Genomic DNA, 18,391 nt, shown 5'->3' on the forward strand with positions numbered 1-18,391 from the left:
TGACCTTGTTCAAAATCAAGGTCATTTTGTGCTTGACCTAAATCGTTGATTTTTTAATTCTGTAAACAACTAATACATAGCTAATAGTTTTCACCCTTAGTAGGGGTTTAATTTTAAGATCATTATTAATAGAAGAAGATATATTGATTGTGGTCTGAGTTAAGGGCATTATTTTTTCCATATTCTTTAATATAATGTTAGTAAAAAAAACCTTCTACTTATAACTAATATTTTATCTCGCAAACATTTGGAACCTTCCAGAATGAAATGTTACATTAAATAACAGTTATAGTTTTAGAAAATGCTAATTGTGACCTAGGACAGGTAGAGGAGTATGAAATCTTGTCGCTGAAAAAAATATTTATTCGTGCTGTAAGATGTGAGGTCTTTATTGATAGAAATAATGTAACAGAAAAATAAAAATCGTATTGAAGAACATTTGCAAAGTATGAATGCCTACTTCTGTCTTCGTACAGAAGATACTGCTGGTAACATTTACTACTAGTACAGACTTCATGCAAGTGGTCTTGCACATATGATCACAAGCTTGCAAAAATGACACAGGTTTATTTCAGTTCTCGAGATATTGTAAACCTCTATCGCGCCAGACGATGCCATTTACATAGTATCATTGATAACAGGAAACAATTATACATTTTCCACGTGTATAACTATCTATATATTATTTATTTATTTACTAGGTCAATTGTAAAAATGTGGGATGCCGCCGCGAGTTTGGAACTCGAGATCTCTTGTTTGGCAGCCAGGGCACATATAGAAAATATAAGATCTCGACATAAAAAAGTTAAGTTGTATTAATGTTTAAACAACATAAACAAAATTTGCGCACGAATTATTAATTTCCGTGACAATTTAAAAATTTTGTTCTGCTATCAGAAGGTAATATGTGTGACTTAGTTTTTAGGAGTGAGGTATGAAATAAATAATAAAAAAGAAAGATCGAACAAAAATATAAAAAAGTATAACAAAATAAAAACTGGAAAGAGCGAGTTAACGAAAGTTAGATCATAAAAAGCAGAAAAGAAAAGTTTTAACAAACGTTGGATGCCGCTTTGAGTTTCTGCATACTGTAAGCAGGTAAGGGGACATGTTCATAATCTATATATGCTCGTGTAAAAGGCTTTGCATACAGAAAGATTATCCCAAGTACCATTAATAACACTTGAAAGCAGCCAGACAGCCCCTTAGTAACTACTCAGGTACGGATAATTCCACACTCCTTTTCCCATGTCAAAACCACAAACAATGATAAAAAATAAATAATATATTTGTGAATAATGTAGATTGTCATTTATCATGATAGCGTATAGTTTTTCCAAGCTCATTTGTATACACTTTTAAGTTTTATTCTTAACTTGTATAATACCATTGAGCGTCGTTCGCATATTTATTATTATTATTATTATTATTATTATCACGTAGTACAGATACGTTCAACCAAAACGTACTTTTAAAGATAAGTATTTTAACATTTTCTTTGAAGATTGAACATCCGTGTCGTTTAACAAAATTTCAAAAAGCCGTTTTTAAATAACAGTCCACACAAATACTTGATTAAATATTTTGAAGAATATATCATCTTTCAAAATACAAAATACACATTACAAATGTTTCAACAGCATTTTTGATAAACCTTAAAAAATAATCAAAATTATGGTTAAATTATGTAGTTTTATTTTTTCTTGTAAAATTGTATGAACTACACGGGGACTAAAATAACCGTTAGAATAGAAACATCGAAACAAAAAGGAATATATATCAGAAGTCCAGTCTGTATTGCCAGAATGAGAAGCCATAACCCTACTTAACACAAGCAAAACTCAGAGGTTCACTAATAATATTGTCCTCGTGCTGGTAGTTCGGTCGTACCTTCAGCCACTATTCTTTCGTAAGAACTTCTTGTTTACACATGGGTATGTAATCCCACCATTTTCCGTTTCACCTTGACATGGAGTCTATAAAATGTGTCTCTGCGGAACAAACGTGAGCAACATGGGCTCCGAATAAAGCAAACTGAATTTATCAAATACACTACCTAATAATGAAAATTGTTAATTTATCTAATTTGCTGTACAATTTCGTGACCTTTACGACTGTTTGGAACTCTATTCCTTATAAGAGGTTAAAGGCGATAGGCCTTGTCTGTAAGCACAAGCGGCTGCATTTCAGCATTAAAAGGTGTTGCCGGTTTTGATAAGATGAACAAAACCAGTCGTTAAGAGTGTTATATTCAACTTCTTATTCCCTAACCCAACTGACGAACTAGACGTGTTTATTATTTTAACACATTATCTTCTGAATATGGAAAGCTAGAAAGAGTTATATCCCCTGACAGTCCAATATCTACAAGAGGAATGTTTACCTTATTCGACGAACACTTTTGTTGTTGTTGTCGTAGGGTTTAACGCCATTTTTCAGCACACGATAGCTATACATGGCGGCCAGTATTAATAGTGGAGGAAGAAACCGGGAAAACCCCCGGAAAGAACCACCGACCCACGAGAAGCTACTGGTAAGCTTTCTCACATACCCACGTTGGCTGAATCCGAGACTCGAACCCACACAGACAGAGGTGAGATGGCAATGATCCGTAACGGAGAGCGCTTTAGACCACTCGGCCATCCGAACACATTGTCAACATTGTACACACTTTGTCACAAAACGAACACTCATGTCCTAATTTGGCATAAGGTCTGTTAATAGTCACGTTCCATATGTGAGAATGAGATAAGTATAGTCTTTTAAACAGAAAACTTCAAATGCATCGTTGTTTTCCATCGCTGGGAACTTGAACAGTAAGGCTAGTATATCCCACAATGGAAATAGTAACAGATTTTGTAAAAGAGGATGAGAGACAGACAAATAACTACAGAAGCGGATTGTTGACTGCGCAACGATAAACGCTTAAGTTACTGTTTGGTAAGGTTTCTTGTCGAATCCGTACTTAGTAAAACTGTGATGCAACACGCTAGGTGATTCTCTCACTCAAGCAGAACAGATTTCAGATATATATTCTCTTCTATACTGTTTATTCACGGCTATAAAGGAGAAAATTTCAGTACCGGTGAAACCTAGAGTGTTTCGCATTAGATCCTGACAGAACTTAAAGAGATTAGAGTACTTTGTCAAACTTCGTTTGGAGAAGCTAACAAAGAAAAGAGTATGTAACAAGAAAATCCACAATACTAAATTCCTGAAAACAAATCATAGCTAGCATTACATCAATGAAGCAGATTGTATTTACTTAAAATTCGAACATATGTTATAATGTCGTATATTCTGCACTCGGGAGCTACAGCTGGCCGGATCATGTTAAGCTGGGGTCTCGGTGTAGTGAATAAATACATAACTGACGGGTAAATGGCGATTGCAGACAGACTTAAGTTCGGCCGTACCTCAGGCCGACCAGGAAACGATGCTCACATTAGGACAGGATCCTGTGCCTAAAATTAAATTCCGCATCATCATTGGTAACCATAAGTTTTAAATTAGATTACTCAACAATCCCTTGAACCTTTTTAAGCAATGCATTTATGTATTCGGATTTCATTTTCTTCTTTTTATTTATTCCAAGGAATGCAGTCCATTGCGTGCCACATAGAGTGTAAAATGTAGTATGATAAAAAAATAATCGTTTTCGTGCTCTTGCAGTTGACAATCATAATGCGTTTTCGTGCTCTTGCAGTTCACAATCATAATGCGTCTAAATTCTAGATATCACAAGTATGCGTGTCCTAATTTCTGGAAAAAGCAGAGTCTAAATGTACGGAATCCGCACTTCGTTAAATCCGTTAAGCATTATCTACATATGCAGGGGGCGTCTACATGAAGTATGATGTGCTTCTGAGTTAGTGAAAGGTTTATGGTGAAATTGTTTACATTTGCCACAACGAATAGAATACTTGTATACACCTGTTATTTTCATGTACTGTGGATATCGTAATTGTGGAAACTGTACATGATTTAAACGCACAGCTAAACACAATGGCTGATGTCATGCGCTCAAAAAGTCAGCATGAGTTAAGCCTAAAGTACACTATCATTTGCCATTATTAAAATAGAGAAAACGAATTTTGCCAGATTAGAAAATACCAGCTTCAGACAGTTCATTGAGTGAACTAAAAAATACAAAAGTAAACAAAAATCATCAGCTCTTTCTTAAACTTTACCTTTGAAGAAAAAAAATGTTCAAGCAGCGCTAGCAGTTTTTGGCAGGTGCATTTCTGAAGTAAGGTCAAGCAGTACACTTAATAACCGAAGCTACACCCAGCAACCATACACCAGAATAAAGGGAATTAAAAGTTCGTTTAACAAGATCTAAGATATGTTACGGTTTTATTTGAAAGAAGAAAAAAACAACCAAAAAACCCACAAGAAACCGTAGGAAATTCTTTTCCTTTAATCCTTTGCAAAAAACGAAATTGTAGAGCTCCTCCATAACATAAGTAAACTGACATAATTGCTATTTTACTTTCACAAACGTTTTGTCTCGCTAAGATCTTCAAAACATGCTATGGTATATCGTACGACTAGATTATGCAATATTTGTGTAACACATTGGAAGTAAAATACAATTCTGTCATTTTAAATGATTCTTGCATCAGATATGAGCAACAATATGTAATTTTATGTATGGTGACAAAATTAGAGCACCTGATATTTTTTCATATCTAAATTTGTGAATCTTGCATATTCTATCATCATGACTTATCTTCACTTTTGTTCCTTGGGGGGGGGGGGGATTATTGCAGTAATTGGCTCGTGTCTTACGTAAATATTATTTTACTCAAATATGTCAATATGGAACTTAACAATACATAATCAAACGTAAATATCTCGTACGAAGAAATATTTTTTTTTAAAACATACGCATTAGCACAGGACACGCAATTCGTGATGTTAGGTATACTAACCTTTCTTTTCAGGATGTGCAGGAAAAAATCTATGTCATTTTTCATTCTTTCATACAATTTCTTGAGGGTTTGTGGCTGCTGAAGCACAATCATTTTTAAAGGTTTAATTCCTTTTTGTTTTGCATAGAGGACTATGACGTTTATTTGAATACAGAAATTCTAAAATAGGCAACAAATTACTTCAAATACTTCAGAAACTATTTTGATGTGTCCGGATGATTAGTGCTACAAATTGTTTATTGCATTGTTATATAAAAAATGCTTGCTTTTCTTTAATAATTCATAAAGATCAATCCTATCAACATTTCATTTACGTACACGGAACTCATTCTTAGCAATGTTGTATATATTGTCATAAGTTAGTAAATTAAGTTGTGTTTCCCATTGTGGATTAGGGACCGTTGTATAATGTTTGCTACATCGTGAGAAACTATACCCATCACCTCCGATGATTCATTTGCCTAATTATGGGTAAATTGTACTTAATCCATACACGAAACAGAGTATTACTGAGTAATATAGATGGTGAAAAAAGTCAACCTTCATTAGCATTTGCAAGAAATACAAGCACACAAGTCTCGGTATATTTCATTTCGAATATATTTCATTGAGATATATATGTAGTTGGGATCAATTTCTTTGAACAAAGGTTAAAGTTCACCTTCAGGCATCAATACGTCTGGCGAAATAAAAGCCCACTTACATTGCAAACGCACGAAGAATAGACATATCCCCAATACACACACCGGAAATGCAACGCTTCTCACACTACTCTCCGCCATCTTGACAACGTAACGATTCTTGGCAGACCAGTACATTTCCAGTCATGAAAGTTATACGGAACTTTTCAATCTTTTAGACTTTAATATAACTTTTTCAGGATTATTTGGGATTCATTTCATAATACTATAATACACCTCCATTTTATAATCCTCGCACTTTTGGATTTGTTTAACCCTTGACACTTTAAAATTACAACTTTTTCAGGATTATTTTGGATTCACTTCATAATACTGTAAATTCCTCTCACATTTTCGTTTATGATAATTAAATCATTTATCAAGGTTTATACACTTGTTCATCTTGCTTCTTTCTTACTTACTTATGATCATAGAATCGTAACAATTCTACATGACAGCCAATCCGAAAAGGGATAAATAGATAGCATAATGATGGGGACCATGTTAATGCATTGTATCAGTAGCCATCTTTGAAGATATTATCAATGCGTTTGTAACATATGCAACCAATAAGTTTTGTTGTGCGGAGATTGTTGAATATAGGTTGAATTCACAGATCCATTGCAATTTGTAATTCAAGGTCGATATTACAACTACCTATCACCCGGCATGGCAATATCAATCATCATTTATAGATTATGATTTATGCTATGAATGTCAGTTAGTTATATGATATATATGTTATTTTATGTTTACAATTTTTTTACTTTCTATATATATATATATATATATATATATATATATATATATATATATATATATATATATATATATATAATTTAGATAAGTATGGGCTATGTAGTCTGAAATAAAGAATTCTTTTCTTGTCTTACGTACAACCATCATATTGTTCTGTTAACAAAGTTATTACATTTCTTTACGTTTCAGTTTTAAGTGTAATATGCGACACATGCTTTATTGGACGAGATTTTTCAACTATGCCTTTTACCATCAAAGCATTATTAATCAAAGCTAAAAATGCATTGATTCGTATGAAACTTAATAAATCAGAAACCTTGTCAAGACTAACCAGTGCATCCATGCACGCAGCATCTCCGTGACGCATGCCCAGTGCTGACGTAATATCATGCCTAGATTTGGCAAACACCGAAAATGAGAACGTCTTTAACTATATCATGATCATCTGTCAAATGTCGATTTATAACAAGATTACAGCAAGGAATGTATTCTTAAGGACGACAGTAATTGTAATAGACCATAGCGATAAATGAGAAATATATAATGCTTCCCAGAGTTCAATGATTATAAGACATGTTACAGCCTTAAAGTTAGGAATATGCATTAATTTCAAATCTGACACAAATACTTTTCCTAACGCGAATTGTAGACCTTTCAGCCATCGCACAATATCTCTGCAATGGCTCACAAAATGCAGAGAAAGAATGTTCTGAACGTACGACGAGATTTAAGAATGTTTTGAATAAGTCGAATGTGTTGCTAAGACTGTTTCAATATGATATGTGATATGTTCAAGACCGTTTCATTTAATATATTGCATCTCCATGTTATAATCCTCGCACTTTTGGATTTTTTAACCTTTGACACTTTAAAATTTCACCTTTTAATTATCTTTTTTATAGCAAAACTGAATATGGCCTCTTAAGTTTGTCAATTCCTGAGAGAGCCGACTAGGAGAATTTGAGCTCCTTCTAACCATCTCTGACACAGAACTCGTCATTTATTTACAAGTACTGTGGGTAGGATTTGTCGCTGATTCGTTTTTTACATAAAGTAAGTCGGCATGTTTCTACAATCATTTTAATTGCACTCCTGAATTGAAATTCTCTTTAAATCCATGGGCGAAACACGTTTTCGTTATAGCAAAACTACTCCATAGAGGATTTTGAACCACTGTCAATTTTGCATAACTTACAATCTGAATCCTGGCCTGTTTGATTCTTTTTAGAGTCAGGAAACTTTACGTAGTATGGAAGATATGAGAATCCTTCCGATTGCGAGAAGATTATACATTGTATCAAATAACAAGCCACGAACACAGAACAACATACTGGTTCGTGCACATACTGTTCCAGATCGTATCATAATTATGACGTAATGAATTAGATAATGTAAGTTATGTAATTCATCTGCAATAATTACCTCATCACTGTAAAATGAAGAACTGTTTATTTTGCGACCGTACAGGTTCATTCGTTTTGTTCTGGACTAAACAAATCTTGTTGACGAGGCAGGTTAAACATGACAAGTATATGTCATGTAACTTTTATATTTTACACTGGGTTTGATGAAGATTTAACATTGTGATTTGTTACCTCTGTTATAAGTATACGGAGAACATACAACCAATTTGGCAGAAAAGCACAAGGGAGACAATGGTGACATGCCTCCATGCAATATTTTATTTACAATAACTGAGAATTCTTATTAACTGATATTAGGGAAACATAGCAGAACACTGAAGGAAATGGTTGTTCCCGTGTGCTCAAGAAATGAACTCCAAATTGTCTAAAGCATACTTAATTCAGCAGTTTTTTTAAAAATAAATAAATATTAACTTTGCCAGAGTATACTAAACGTTATATATGTTCTGGTACATCCTTTTCTTTCTGGCTATCAGACCCCTATCCCCGAAAAGAAAAACAACAACATGGTATCGAAAAATGTATTCCGTTTATTAATTCTGTATATTATATGAATCGTCCCAGAAGCATGGATTCTTGAAAATGTTGATAGTCGAATTATGTATGTTAGAATTTATAGAAAACGTGTTAAAATCTAGGTTGGAATAATATAATCATTTTGAAAATTACTTCAAAAACAATATAGCTGATCGGACATATTAATTCTTTCAATGATCTAGGAACTCATTCATTTTTATGGTTTCGTATGGCTGTAGTGAGGCCACGTTTGGATTTCATGGTATAAAGCATCGCCAGGACATGAAGTTTGATTCACGTCTCTGTGACCGTACAGATGATAGCCACTGGTCACTTTTCCAAGTGAGATTCCGCATTGAATCATGTTTTTGACAGCAGTAAGTGCAGCAGCAGGTGGCTTACCACCGGAATAACTTCCAATAAAGGAAAAAGCTATTCCGCGTGAGTTGTATCCCTCAGTATGTGCCCCAACTCGATCCCATCCTCGCCCTTCGTAAATAGTACCGTCTTCTGCAACTAGGAAACTGTAACCAATATCAGCCCAACCTGCATAAAAACAAAATAAACATATTAGAATATAAATAAAAGGCCAAAGCTGCTGGTTGTTTAACGATTTCAAATTGACATGAGAAAACTCTTCATAGGTTTGCCATTATTACATGTTTACATGCAACTCTTATCGAACAGCATATCCATAATGATACGTCTGTTCAGCATAGTTGGTTATGACGAGCAAATCATATGATAAGAATAACATTCATACACAGATATAGAGAGCACTTGAGGAGAAAATTACACTCCTGAAATACATTCTGAGGTATTATAATTTATGACTTTAACCATCATAAAATTTACCAATAATCAAGGTGATGTGATGAAAGCAATACATGTAAATAGAAACGTTCGCCATCTTGTAAAACGTGTAGAAAAACAATTAGCCTGATGGAGCCAATTTTATTATGGAAAACATAGAAAAGTCATTTTTAATAACAGACAAATAAATTCGACTAATATATCCAACTGCATGAACTTTGGAGTAAAATATTCACGAATAAAATCTTTATATTTCCATAGCATGAAAATAATCATTACGTTTCTGTCAGTAACGAAACTTCACTCAATCAGTGTGGCGCCAGTGCATCAACGGGCAGGAAGGCAGTTTATAATGATCACTATTTACACCTGACTTTGTTGTTTTACTTCAGAAATGACTGAGAACGACCAGAGTGTACATGTATTTACATCTGTACATTGTTAACTGAACTTTTGTCTGACGTCAAAATTATCAAAACATTCCTTAGCATAGCTCATATGTTTGAGGGATTTCCTTTTGGTCAAAACATTAATACAAATGTGCAAAATTATCCTGTGTTAAAAATCCCATCAGGTTATAATGATGTTCTTAATATGTTCTATTATGCAAGACACGGGCAAATGTCCTCAACGCTCTCTTTGTGACGGACTTGTAATCGTAATGATTCTTCCCAAGTTGTTATGCTTTTAGTGGACGGATATCCAGTTAAATTATAGATAAATATATTTTTATAGAATGACATGTGGTAAAGATAACACCAGGCGACGTTTCGAATGGTCTTTAACGTTTTTCCTAGACATTTTATGAAACCAAAATGGAATAAGTCATTCAGTTTCAATTTTACTTTCTTATTACGACAACACGTCATCAAATTAGTGTGCCTTCAATTAAGTTATTATGATAAAACAACAACAACTGGCTTGAGGGCTGTTGAAAATGATTACAATTTACAGCGAATGTCTTGTTCTTACATGCAGAATAAAACGCAGATGAAGTTCTGATTAAACACTCCCCCTATAAACTATGTCATCGGATATGATGCATTCGGGAAATTGTAAGACAATATGACGAATGTTCGATTCTATTTAAAGTACGTATTGCTTTAACTTTTGTATTATTTTAACCTGTCAGGTAAATGATGATCTGTACCAAAGACAACAAGTTATCAGTAATCTTTGTTTGGGTATTCTATGACGTGTACTTTCAATTCAACCAATCGATCATCATTTGAGGTGTTTAAAGTTATGAGCATCACTTTGAAAGATTAATTAGCAACGATAATACTCTGGGAACCTGCTGACTTTGGTACACTAGGTATGTTTGCATTAAAACTCGTCAAAATACGTGCACATTGAATAAATTACTTTTAATCGACAGTTTTCAGTCAAATATGGAGGTGCAAAATACCCGCAATGCAACACCACCACTACCATACTAGGTATGTAGTTGGCCCCTGGAACAGCCTTAGTCAAACCGCTACTTCACTTTTATCGTTATAAAGTCAAACCAGGGCCTGTTGTTGAAAACCCGATGTCAAACGAAAACGATGCCGAGCTTCCCACCCCCACCCCTTCATCCCGAGTCCGTTAGTTTAACATCCTCCTCACGTCGTGCTTATTGCGACATCTTTAATTTTCTGAAGCAAGCATTGCACACGGGATGGAATCAAAATGTTGATATCTGCAAACCGCTATTCGGATACAATCTCGTCAGGTCGATTGTATGGTCTTGAAGTAGGTTTATCTCCATTTTTTGGATTAAAGGCTACTGCCACTTAGCGATAAATTTGGTGATGAAATGCTTCCACCTGGAGAAAACAAGACTTTTCGATAACATTATCAAACTCAGTTTAGACTGCACTGAGTGCAATCTTTCTATTAAATGTCTTAAGGCATAATGTAAACTTTTTTGTGCAATATGAAAGAGAAAATAAAATCAGGCATTCTTTACTTGCAATAATGGAGTACAACTTCAAGGCAGAAAATGTAGGAAATGAGCAAAGGTCACAGTGTACCAAAACGTCACAATATTTGGAGGGGGATCATCGCCATAATTATATGCGTATATTTCCTAATCTTCCTTGAGCCTTTATTGTAAATGGCTGCTTGCAAGTGCTACTTTAATAATTCTATCAATGTATATTGTACTTTCAAAACGTCACAATGAAGTACATCTGAGCCGCGATGTCTGATTCTTTTTCATTCTTTTATTATTGGAATTAAATCGTAGACAAGGGAAGCAAGATAGGTTTCATTCAGGGTGCACGAGTAAAACTGTGCATAGACAAAGTCTTAGATGACTTCAGTACCACAATTGATTTATGGCAGCCATGAAAGTTAAACCAGTATGAGCCGTAATGAGATCTCGAAACCCGGAAAACTATAAACTGTATTCTTTGCACAAGGTATAGGAATTGTATACTTTATACCCATCATGCACAGCACCGGATGTGAGAATACCGCCAATAACCACAACTCAGAGTTTCTGGACTTAATTCAGAGTAACCGTTATTTGTATGACGTCACTATTGTAAGAATGGCATTAATTCGATGACCTTTCTGGGGATATATTTTTGTTGTTATCATTCTGCTATATGATGATGCCATTTTTGTCATGCGTGTCCTGTTTTCTCCATTTAATACAAACTGTATCACTCAAACGAACTTCCAGTGGAAACGTTTCGAGGCGTCTGAGTATAGTTAGTGAAGAGAGATGCGTAGCTGCGACATCTGTGCTATTTTTAAATGTTTGTTCTCTGCGTTTGGATAGCTGCACCTGTCAATTTACACTTCAGACTATTCACATATACGACATATTTATGATCTCGAGGTTACTAATGCATGTAATGGGGTTGCAAGTAACATGAAAATCTACGATTCTAAATTCATGAAAACAAGACATCGCTAACATTATATTAATGAAGCAGATTGTATTTACTTACCATTCGTTACCATGTGATAATGTTGTATATTCTGCACTCGGGACCTACAGCTGGCCGCATCGTGACAGGCTGGGGTCTCGGTGTGGTGAATAAATACCAGACTGACGGGTAAATGGAGGCTGGAAACAGACTTTGGCGCGGCAGCACCCCATTCCGACCGGGACACGATCTTCACGTTAGCACAAGATCCTGTGCCTGAAATTAAACTCTGCATCATCATTCACACCCACATGTCATAAATTAGATTACTCAATAATTCCGTAAACCGTTTTATGCAATTTATTTGATTACTCTGGTTTCATTTTCTTCTTTGTATTTATTCCAAGGAAGGCAGTCTCATTGTGTGTCACTTGGTATGAAAGAATGTAGTTTGATCAGATGAACTGTCTTTGTGCTCTTTCACTTAACAATCACTTATGCAACTAAGCTCAAGACATCACTTGCACGCGTCTCCTAATTTCACGCAATAACCAAAATAAGTAGTGCGTAAACGTGGGAAATTAAATTTCTTTATAAATCTAACTCTATGCAAAATGCAAAACTTTTGGTCATAGATCTCCAAAACGTACTATGATATCTGGTATGACTAGATAGTGCAATATATTGTTTACACATTTGAAGTGAAATACAAGTATGTACTATTTTAAATATTTGCTTCCTCAGATGTGAATAATAATATTTAATTTAACATATGCAATTGAGTACCTGGTGTTTTTCTTATTTCATTTCTAAATTCATACAGCGTGCGTATTCTATCACCAAAATGCGTCTCTTCGTATTTTCCCCATGATTTTGGATTTGATTATTGCCGTACTGGTTCGTCACGTTCGTTAATGTCATTTTACTCGGGTATGTCAGGATCAACTTAACCATGCTTCAATCAAAAACTAATATTTTATGCAACCAAATCATAATAAATAAAAAATGGCCACAACACATAACCTTCTTGAGAGTTTGTGACTGCTGCCGCACAAACACTTTTTCTGGGTCCGATACAGATTTTTGTTTGGCACTGAGAACAATTACATTTGTTTGAACACACTAACGTTAAAAATAGGCAATATATTAATTAAAATACTGGATTACTAGTGTTACAAATTGTTTATTGCTTTTAAGAGAAGACGAAATCGTGTTTACTATATTTTGTTGATAAATATCCATCCTATCAACATTTCATTGACGGAAGTGGAACATATTCTTACCCTCGTTGCACATATTGTCAGAATTTAGCCACTTCATGAAAAAGTATACGTATCACTTGCGACACATACTTTTGCTTAGTATAAGTAAATTTTATTTCAACTTAACATTACTTAGCAATATAAGTAATGAAAAAGTCAAAGTTTATTTGCATATGCTAGAAAAGACACGCTCACAAGACTCCACATATTTTCTCCACATTATAACGATAGATAAATTATGCAGTTGGACTTATTTCATAGAACTAAGATTAAATTTCACATTCATTCATCAATGAATCTGGTACGATTTTAACCCAATCATGCAAAATACAAAACTGTAGAGCGCCACGATAATAGATCATTACCTATTTAAAATAACATGTTAAATATCACATTTTGGATTTCGTAAGTAACAAAGGTAAGAAATTAAGGTGATATGATCAAAGGTAATTCAAATTATGCTTAGACTTTAAAATATATGTGCAATTAGGAAGACCATAAAACAACAAATTTTCAGATGATAACAGGTTGCAATTAATAGGTTCGGAATAGCTATGACGAACCAGAGCTGCCAGTGCCGCCATGTAAACAGCATCTTCGTGTCGCACTCCCAGTGCAAAGTCCGCTGACGTAATGTCCGCTACACTGGAGACTGTCCTCCTGGCAAGTTCCGCCCTGAGACAAACATCCAGAGTCGTCGCCTAAAACACGATGACGATGATGATGATGATGATGATGATGTTGATGATTATTATTATTATTATTATTATTATTGTTATAAAGAGAAATTATTGTCGTACAATCTAAAAGATGTAACATACAATATTGGCAAAAATTACAACAAAATCTTCCAGGAAAGCAGCCTAACCTAACGATTTCATCAGCCATTGTCTTGTCATTTACCAGCTCATTTTAGCCATACATTCCTCCAACCCAGGTTCCTCCACTGGAATGCAATATTGCATTTATAAGTAGGTAGAAACTATCCCATTTCTTTTTCAAGATTCTAAGACTCACCTTATATCAGGGGTCTCAAACTCAAATTGCCCTGAAGGCCAGATGAGGACTTGTAAAGTAACCCGACGGCCGCATCATCAGATGTATTTTTTAAAATGATAAAAAGTTAATAAAAAACAATATCATAAGAACATAGTGCTGTACAAATTTTATTTAATCCATTTATTTATTTATTTATTTATTTATTTATTTGTTCTGGCTACTTAGCTTAGACTTCAAACGGCGGCGAGAGAAAAAGAAATAAATGAATTGTCAATTTTTTGAAAATCCCAAAATGAGTCGCGGGCCGCACAATATACCCTTGCGGGCCGCGTGTTTGAGACCACTGCCTTATATCATGCATGGCAAGCCACACTACTACTACGTCACTAAAATAAATGTCACGACTTCGAAATAAAAATGGCAAAAGACACCTGTCACTGAAAATAACGTAAACGATTCCGAAATAAATATCAATATAAACTTATCAGATGAAAACCGTTTTCAAGTCGAAATGAAAAGAAGACATAATAAAGCATGTCATTTGCCTCTGTCTGATCAAAAGTCTTCAAATTACAGGTTAGAAGAACACACACTAGGCTGATAATAAATAGGAGCTCAGCAATTGCGTAACTTTAATAAAAAAAATGTTTTTAAACATACATGGTGTATTAGTATCGTGAATATAACGTTTTGTTTAACTATGAAAACCACTTTACCGAGTCCAACACGCGATCATTACTAGTATAGTCTTCATGGCTGTGGTCTGACACTTGCTCTGTACCGTTCCCCTTTGTAGTAAAACCGGAATGATGGTCTGTTCTATTTAAAGACAACTGACTGAGATATTGATATCTAGTGTTGCCTTGTGTCTTTTCCCAGTATAAGATAATATGGATCTATATTTTCATTACGGCGATTGTACACATTCCTGACTTCTTAATCATAAATAACTATGCATATGACGTAAATGAAAGACTTGTAAAACCATGCATGATTTAAAGTTACACTAATTTTAGGCAGTCGGTCCTATGTTCATTCATCGTTTAGAAACATAAAGCTTTTTGTCACCATAAAAATGTATCAGTTACATACGGTATTGTTACCCTTTTCTATGAATATTTTTTTTCTTAGACATGAAGCTTATATGTCTTTTATTTATAATACGGAATTATATTCCTCCATATCAAACTATTTTATAAATGTATTTGTAATATGGACCAATTTGTACTGCATTTTAATCCTTGATAATCAAGATATGAATTAGAAATTTGTCACAAAACCCAAAACCAAGACAAAACAAAAAACTCCCCAAAACATTGTATTTCAAACTTAACGCAGACCCAAACCAACCTGTTACGATTTTCATCTAAGACCTGACAACCCTGACGAGTCCGTCTCAGTAAGGCAGTTGATTTTGTTCGGTGAGATTGACCAGTTTTCAGTAAGGTATAAAAAAAATATTAAGAACTGTTATTGTAAAGCTGGAAAACGTAATTAAAAGTTCGATGCATCGATGATAAATATTATGTTCAAACTGAAAAGTTTGTAAAGTACGCGTGGACTTTATTTACCATTAGTACAGTTGCACAAACTTTAGTTCCAAACCCTATGCAGCTCAATGGCATGTTGCTATCTCTCAGCTTGACACAATTCTTAGAAATTGTTTTCCATTTCACACGACGATGGTAATCATATCTCCCGTCCCGAGATATACTCCAATTGACACGTGATGTCCAATTTTCATAATTGTTTTCTTTCCAGCGTTTATTCACAAAAATCTGAGTACTCCTTTTTATTCTTCTGTGTTGATTAGTAACACTTTTCAAGAAAGCTTATTTTCCCCTTAAACTTGCAGCACGTTCTAGACGCCATTTTGAAAATTATATAACCAACAGTTTGATCGTGCAGACCCTTCACATGAACAAATAGGTGCATTTTAAAACTTCATGGTGCTTTTTTTAAAGTTAGTCTGGTAAGATGAAACCCGGATCCAAATAAAACACGGATGAACCAATTATCCGGACTTTTCGGCAACGATAATTTTTCCGTAGCTTTTGCGTGTATGCCTTAAGTCCGTACTTTAAGGGTAGTTTTCGTAAGACTTACGGCAAAATCGTAAGTGTTGGCAGGTTTGTAGTAGTATATTGACTGATTCAAGCACAAAATAATTCGACGCTATTTCTTCCGCCTTTGTCGTGATAAAAAGAACATACTTAAACCATACTAATTGATGAATACATTTATATACGATGAAAATTGAATACGTACTGAAATAATCAATTTTTCCATTTATCCAAGAGTGTATTTCGTTTGTGCTTTAGCTATAAGCTCTGTCACTATCGTGTTCACAAAATGTAAGGACTTACAGGCAGTAAACTATGACTGGCAAACTGCTGCATGTTACAAAACACGTAAATAACAAATACACTTGTGCTATAGTATATATATCTCTGAAGAGTGACAAACTCTCAGTTCAAGAGAGAGAGAGAGAGAGCGTGAGAGAGAGAGAGAAAGTATGATCTAGTAAAAATAAATAGTCAGTGGTTTAACTTATTCAGCGCGATTGTATAAAAGGAATAAACATAGCGATAGTTTTCTTTTGTACAAATGTGATAATGCTCTTCGGAACAAACTACAACAAAATTTATAGAAAGTACTTAGCCAATCATAGTGAATTAAAACCCTCCTCTAAAACCTCGTATTTCCATATGAAAACATTTCTAGAGCATTCCTGTTTTTTAAGAACAACAATGCTATCAAATTTCTAATAGTGATATTTCGTGTTGGAAGAACCATAATTTTACAACATAACGTTACTTAATCGTACGCAAGAATATTTAATGGACCACTTCTATTGTTAAAAACAAAAGTACCTGAAGGCGCCAAGATCAATCATATTTTTAGCACTTTAAAACAAATTCCGCATCCAGAACATTTTCTGGACTTACACTATATCTCCATGACACAAATACTTATAGGTCTCTGGACCACTTAGAAGTTGTATTTTCCTTTTTAACCCATTATTTACTGGCTCACCTATAATTGCTACTGATTTGTAGTTTTTCATCGTATTATTGTTATTATTACAAAAGTCAGCACAGAAACATTGCATTTTCAATGATATAGCCTACCGCTAAACCACGTGACAATAAGAATAGATACTGCTCCTAGTAGTAAAGTGGGGCACATTAGGGACAATGGGACTTAGCATTAAAAAGACCCCTGGGTCAGATTAGGGACAATGGAAATTTAACATGGAGAGAAATCGGGGGTCACTTTAGGGACAATGGGAATTTAACATAGAGTTTGGGTCTGTCTAGGGACAAGGGAAATAAACATGGGGAATAGAGTTTGGGCTTTTGGGATTTTTTTTTTTTTAATTTTTTTAAATTTAAATTTAAATTTAAATTAAAAAAAAGGGGTAGGCAATGGAAAGGCTATCTCTTTTCGAGAAATATGGCTGGCCCTGAAAAGGGCCTTTGGGTTTTCTTCTTCTTCTTCTGCTTCTAGTTTCTTCTTTTTCTCCACCAAGTTCTTATTTTATCTCCAACACTCTTTCTCTTCTTTTGGGGCCCCGAGTGGCCGAGTGGTCTAAAGCGCTCTCCGTTACGGATCACTGCCATCTCACCTCTGTATGCGTAGGTTCGAGTCTCGGATTCGGCCAATGTGGGTATGTGAGAAAGCTTGCCAGTAGCTTCTCGAGGGTCGGTGGTTCTTTCCGTGGATTTCTCGGGTTCTTCCTCCACCATTAATACTGGCCGCCATGTATAGCCTATCGTGTGCTGAAAAATGGCGTTAAACCCTACAACAACAACAACAACAACAACAACAACAACTTTCTCTTCTTTTCTTTCTTTTTTTTCTCCTGCACTTCTTTCTTCTTCTCTTCCTCCTCTTCTTTCTTCCTCTTTTCATTTTCTTCTTCTTTTTCAATTTTTTCATTCCATGCTCTCATCCTTATCCTTTCCTCTTCATCCTCCTTCTCGTCCTTTATTTCTTTCAACAGATCACTGATGATTACCTTCATTTTTCGTAAATTCTTTATCTCCATCTTCACTCGATGGGGACTATAAGAATAGTGATCCTCGTTTAGGTTAACCAACATTTGCTCTATCATTCCTAAATTGTCGAGGACGTTTTGCA

At 34.7% G+C, this 18,391-nt stretch overlaps 1 protein-coding gene across 1 annotated transcript; it reads right to left on the reverse strand.

Moving 5' to 3' along the window:
* Positions 1-8,309: 8,309 nt before the first annotated feature.
* LOC149795192 (peptidoglycan-recognition protein SC2-like) lies at positions 8,310-14,152 on the reverse strand. The gene is made up of 3 exons (XM_089964928.1): positions 13,813-14,152; positions 12,069-12,263; positions 8,310-8,859 (listed from the first exon to the last, which is right to left on the reverse strand). The coding sequence occupies exons 1-3, from the start codon at positions 14,135-14,137 to the stop codon at positions 8,531-8,533; spliced, it is 849 nt and encodes a 282-aa protein (XP_089821054.1). The 5' UTR covers positions 14,138-14,152; the 3' UTR covers positions 8,310-8,530.
* Between the last annotated feature and the right edge of the window lie 4,239 nt (positions 14,153-18,391).

Source organism: Sinohyriopsis cumingii, chromosome 7 (assembly GCF_028554795.1).
Source record: "Sinohyriopsis cumingii isolate HCF-2022 chromosome 7, ASM2855479v2, whole genome shotgun sequence".
In the NCBI taxonomy this organism is placed as follows: domain Eukaryota; kingdom Metazoa; phylum Mollusca; class Bivalvia; order Unionida; family Unionidae; genus Sinohyriopsis; species Sinohyriopsis cumingii.